Below are 6000 nucleotides of genomic sequence, written 5' to 3' on the forward strand. Positions count from 1 at the left end.
CAATGCCTAATGCAAGCCACATTTATTATGTTTGTGGATATACAGAGCTTCTTCGATATTTCAGCATTTTGATCCCAGACATCCGATGGGATGGAGAAAGATAAACAATAAAGTCAAACTGCTTTGATAACGATGCACTTATTAAACAAAAATAATCAACGCAAGAGTTAAGCTATGTGTTCTGTTACTTAAACCAATATACAGAGGTATCAACGGGATCTTTGCACTTTAACGCTTCTTTTATTCAGCAGCCAATACTGCTGATTTATTCTTATACTTCAACTTCAGATTCAAATTTGATATTCTGCAGTTTAACACACCAATGAAGTTTTTCCAAAAGATGTTCTTATAAACTACACCTTAAATTAAGAATTTGAAAATAGTATCAAGTGTTTCTACTTTATGCATAAAAACTCCCTAACCTTAATTGAAAACGCTTCATAAAGAAACCAAATTTATCAACTGTAAGGTAATCCTAGATCTGCCCATCCCACTGCAACAGTCCTACCTCCCAACTTTCAAATTCGTGTTTTGAGCTGAATTTGTTAAAATATATCACTAAAAAAGTTACATTTTTCAAAATCATTGAAATAAGACACTAAAAATAGCAACAGTTTTATTAATCCTTTGTCATGAAGCAACTTTATAGTGAGCTCAATTTTATCAGACAACACAGACCCTAACCAGAAAACAGAACCCCAACAATGGGCAAAAGCAAATTGCTTTATGTTCTAGTAAATCACCCACAAATTCTTTGCAGGTGAACCTCTCAAGCCTTGGTGTTCACTGAAGCCAGGTGTTACAGCTCCTCAAAACCTCAAACCGAGCCATTTAGTTAGATCCGCCACATGCAATAGCACAGTCCTTTGCCCTAAAGAATTCAGAACTGACAAACGGCCTGATTCTACTCCAGCTCTGAACTCCTTCAGTTTGCAGGCCGCTTTCCTATGCCTGGCTGCTGCCAGCCATAGGAATGCATTGGTATTTCACGGCCCACCCGGTGAACAACAGCTCAGTGACCGCCTTCTGACGGGTCAGAAGCCGGGAGCTGAGAACGCGCGGGAGCGCTAAGCACGGCAAGACCAGAGCAGAGCTGGCAGCCTCTGTGCACAGAACCGCTGCTGCGCTTTCTCTGCCCGACAGCCGGGCCCGCCGCAGTCCCGGCACACACGCGTCCCGCCCGCCGCCCGGGGAGCGGGGCGGGCCCGGGCCGAGCTCCCCCCCCGTTATGCAACGGCGGCACCGCCCCTTCCCGCCGGGCCGGGCCGGGCGCCGCCCCAGGGGCACGTGACCGGGAGCCAGCGCGGCCATGTTGGAGGGGCGGGAAGCGGCGGCCACCATCCCTGTCAGGCGGCCCTGCGTCCCTGTCCGCGCAGGGCGCTGCCGGGCGGCCCTCTGCCCCCGCCGCCACGGAGGGGCAGCGGGGCTGTGCCCTCACGGGGCGCCGGCGATCCCTGACCCACCCGTCCTCTCCGCAAACAAAGAGAGGGGTCACCCCCTTTCCCCGGGCCATGACGGTGCTCGGTGCTCTGGGGCGCCGTGTCCACCCCGCTCCCCCTCCCGCCGGTCCTTCTACCCTCGCCGTGCCCGGCTGTGCCCCTCAAACGGAGCTGTCCCGTCCTCCTCCCAGGCACCGCCTGCCAGAGCGCTTCCCGTCCGGCCGCGGGACCACCGCGAGGGCTCCCGAGTGGAGCTGCTTGGGCTGCCCGGCACGGAGCGGGTTATTCCCGGAGATGAAGCCCAGCCCTTCTGACACGAGCCCAGCCGAATAAAATTTCAAAGAGGTCTTTATGAACCGTTCCAGTTCACAAACGCAGAGCCCTGAAGGCACTCAAATTTCAGAGGTTAAAGGAGGAGAAAAGGCCTGTGGACACCCGACAGGACTTTAAATCAAGTTCAGTGTAATGCTACGACAGCATTTTGCCAGAGAAGCCTTTAACATTGCTACTGGCTCCATCTCCTCCAGCGTTTTATCTGCGAGGGTCCCACCGTCCCCGTGGGACGCTGACTGAAAATACTCAGCAGAAACCCACTGATCCCTCAGTGGGTTCTCTGTCAGCCATTATTTCCCAGAAAGGCTGTGCTGTATTTAAAATTAGCCATTAAAGAGAGGGAAGGGGAAGGAAAGCCTGTGGAAGCGCTGCCGTTTCACTGCTATGTCGAGTACGGAGTATGTGATGTGCATGTTCAGCCAAGCTGACTTGGGTCTCTCAGTGTTCCCCGAGTAAACAAAACCACCACAACTTGGACAGCTGCTTTTATGCTGAAGCCAGAACACTGCACAAAACTGACTTCAATTCCAGTAGTTCACGGGAGCCTGCTCTCCCAACTGCAGTTGGTGGGACACACTGAGCAGCTACAATTGCTGTGCCAGTTCCAGGCAGGAAGTATGTTTCCGGTTCCTAGCACTTTAAACCCAGAAGGGACAGTGTCCAGTCTTACCACTTCCTGCAATTCAATCTCTTCCCCGGAAAGATGGACTTTCAGGATCAATTCTGGGATAGAACTAGACTTGATGCAGGCCAATGAGCCAAAATAAACACTTTTTGGACTGATGCTCCAAATTCATTGTGATTTCAGTTCTGTAACATCTGCCCATTAGTTTATGACCTGCCAAATGCGTTTTGGCCTTTAAATGATATAAGCATTCAGTTAATAAATATAATATCAGAAGGCTTAGAAATTGATCTCTGTCTCCTCTGGGTACTCCTCAAGAGCATACCCCATCTTTAGCAAACAGAAGGAGCCATTCCTTTCACACGGCAGGCAATGCAGAAGTTTTTTACAAGTGGCTGAAATGGACTGCACTGCAAGCAAACTTAGAAATAAAATCCCAAAACCCCAACCCTTACTGCTTTGTACCCTTTTCTGTCAAGTAACTCATGAAAACCTGATGGGTTCAGTAGAACAGCATTATAAACACCCATCTTCCAGCCCTTCCTTCCCCTTTTGCAGGAGAAGCCATCTATAGACCAAAATCTGCAGAGCTCCATGAGGACAGCTTGGCTGCAAAAATATGGGGCAATTTTTAAAGCCAATGCTCATCAAGAGGGCAGCAGTGAATGGCACTGCAGGAAAACCTCTGCTTAAACAGAGCTACTGCACAGGAGAATGCTTCCGTTGTCACTCACTGCAAGTCCTCATCCCTGGTGACAGCCACATCCTAGCAACAAGTGGAACATCTGCTTTCAGGATGAGCTTTGCTGTTTCCTGACAGCCACCCAAAAAAATCAGTTTTTCTCTGGACAGAAGCTCCAGTTGTGACAATGTTTCTTTAGTGAAATCATTATCACCCCTTTCCTAATGCTGTCAGCCATCTCACTGAACCTGGTGTTTCAGAGAACCAGCCCTAGAGCTGGTGACCCGACTGCTGCCCTGATTCTTGCCAAGTTCAAGCCTGTGTCTCATTCTGTGAAGGGGCAAGGGAGCAGACTCCATACAAAAAAAATATTTCAACTTGTTCTATTGGTTTGAAGCCCCTAAAGAATGCGCTCTTAGGCAATCTGGTCTCTATCTAGCATTATTATTATTATTTCTATTTTTACAAGTCTAATCAAGCTGCTAGTTGCTGTTGCTTGTACTCCTGCTTCGTACAGTGACCTACAGGGTACAAGACAGCCAGTTCAGTACTGTGCACCCTGTACTCCAGCACGGCAGAGTTCCAGAAAAAAAACCAGCGTTCCAGAAAGCATGGCAGGCTAGGAAAATCAGCCCTTCCCCCCGCCAAGAAATTTGTAGTAGACACTCCGCAGGAGGTTGTGGGGGCGGCCGGGGCTGACACTGCCGTGGTAGGGGGAGGACGGAAGGGACCACATCCCAATGGGGGGGATTCGGGGAACGCAAACAGCCGCTCCTACAATAACAGGGGGGAGCGATGGAAGAAGGACGAAACCACCCGCTGAGATGGCGCAGCAGGATGGGCGCAGGACGCGCCGTTACCTGGGCTGGGTGGCGGCCGAAGCCCTCCTCCTCCTCCTCCTGGTCCCCGCACAGGGCCCTCCGCAGCCGCTCCAGGTGCTCCCGCAGGGTGACCCGCTGGTGGAAGGAGAAGGCCGGGTGCAGAGAGGCCATGGTGAAGAGCAGGAGCAGCTCCTCCTGGGCGCCGCAGCCCAGGCCCTGGGCGGCGGGGAGCCCGGCCTGCCCGTTCTCGGCGGCTCCGTCCATCACCACCACCACGTCCCCCTCCTCCTCCTCCTCCTCTTCATCCTCCTCGGCCGGGGCCCGCCGAGCCGCCGGGCAGCTCTGCAGGATGGAGTCCACCTGGGGCAGGAGGCGGTGCAGGCGGCCGGCGGCCTCGCGGTTCTCGGAGCCCAGCAGGGCCAGGTAGACGATGAGCTTGGAGCGCACGGCGGGGTCGCGGAAGTCTCCGAGCTGCCCGGGGTCGCTGAGCCCGTTGGCCTTGGCCTCCGAGTCGCGGAGGCAGTGGTAGTCCTTGCGGGCCAGGTCCTCCAGGCAAGAGCCCAGGAATCGCAGCTCCAGCGGGTTGCACAGGTCCAGCAGCCCCACCATGAACTCCAGGCGCTGCGCCGAGCCCAGCACCAGCCCGAACCACTCGTACACCGTCTCCTTGTCGGTGCGAGCGGCCGCCGAGCCGGGACCGCCGCCGCCCGGAGCGCCCAGCGAGGCGGGGGGGGGCGGCGGGCCGGGCCCAGGCCCCGGCCCCAGGCCGTGCAGCCGGCTCGGCCTCTCCAGCCCACACCCCCTCCCCGCCGCCACGGAGGCGCCCCCGCGGGCCCGGGGCACCTGCTGCTGCAGCGGGAGGTGACAGTCCAGGGCACCGCCGGGCTCCTTCAACCCCGCCGCCGTCGCATCTTCCGCCGCCGCTGCCTTGTGGCTCGTCTGCTTCAGGGGCAGCTTCATCTTCAGCATCCTCGGCGGCGGCGCGGGGGGGACGCGACGCCCGCCGGGACCCGGCGGCAGCGGTGAGGTGGCGGCGCGCGCGGCGCTCAGGCGGAGCCGCTCATGCCGCTCATGCGGCCCGGCTGGCGCGGGAGCGGCGCGCGCGCACGCGGAGCGGGGGGAAAGGCGGCCGAAACGGTCCCGGCGGGCGGGGAGTGGGGAGTGGGCGGGCGGGGCGGGGCTCGACTCGCTCGCGGCGGCGGCGACGGTTCCCCGTCTCCGCCTCCCCCCGGCGCGCTCCCTCGGCGGTTCCCCCTGTCCCCGCCTGTGCCCGGCTCCCGCGCAGAGCCGGTAGGCGCCGGCGGTGGAGCGCTCGCGGCCCTGGGCCGGGGCGGCGGGACCGGCTGAGGCCCGAGCTCCCGGCGGGGGAGCGGCGGGGCTGGGGGCAGGGGAAGGGGGGAGGTGGCGGGCGGAGCGCGCGCGCGCCTCTCCGCCTATGGGCGCCGCCCGCGTCAGCGCGCGCGCCCGCCCGCGGCCGGGGGCCGGGGGGCGCGAGGCGGGGCGGCGCGTTGCGCGCGGGGCTGCGCGCGCGGCGCGCCCCGGGCACGCGCGGCCGCCACGGCCCCGCCCCGCGCGCGGCGCAGGGACCGGCGCCCGCTTTGGGAACGGGCGGGGGCCCCGGGTTTGCCCGGTGAGTCCCGTTGGACACGCCGATGGGGACGGGTCAGTAGTTCGCCTGGGAGCGAGCCTCCCTGTCTCCCGAATGAAAGATTTCCCCGAGATGAGGCCGTGCGCTCGCTGGTGGCTCCGGTGTGCGGAGCCACGTGGGTTTGCCCAAAGCCGGCGGGAGCGGGCCCAGAGCTGTGCCGTGCCGGTGCTGGAACAATGCTGAGTGTGGAAACATGGCTGCTACAGGCCTTTCTAAATTTATTTCCTATTTCCCAAATTCTAATGCAGTTGAAACTTCTGCTGTTGTAAGATGTCTCCTTTTTTAAAACTACGATTGCTCTAATATCGTGTCTTTCTATCCAGGGTTTTTTTTTACAATAGAGAAATAAAGGAAAAATTGCAGAAAAAATATAGTGATATGGCTTAGGGCTACTCTGTTAGGAAATAGCAGGCTTGCTGCGCTCTCATTCCCCCAGCTGTTGTAGTTCCATG

The 6000-nt window shown here is 57.7% G+C and overlaps 1 protein-coding gene across 2 annotated transcripts in view; it reads right to left on the reverse strand.

Moving 5' to 3' along the window:
• The window catches only part of ZCCHC2 (zinc finger CCHC-type containing 2), a 44522-nt gene extending 39653 nt beyond the window's left edge, over positions 1-4869 (reverse strand). For both annotated transcript variants that reach the window (XM_066559309.1, XM_066559300.1), the window contains exon 1: positions 3940-4869. In XM_066559309.1, the coding sequence (XP_066415406.1) occupies positions 3940-4869 (930 nt within the window). The remainder of the gene's footprint in view (positions 1-3939) is intronic.
• Positions 4870-6000: the final 1131 nt, after the last annotated feature.

This window comes from Molothrus aeneus, chromosome 1 (genome assembly GCF_037042795.1).
Source record: "Molothrus aeneus isolate 106 chromosome 1, BPBGC_Maene_1.0, whole genome shotgun sequence".
NCBI lineage: Eukaryota > Metazoa > Chordata > Aves > Passeriformes > Icteridae > Molothrus > Molothrus aeneus.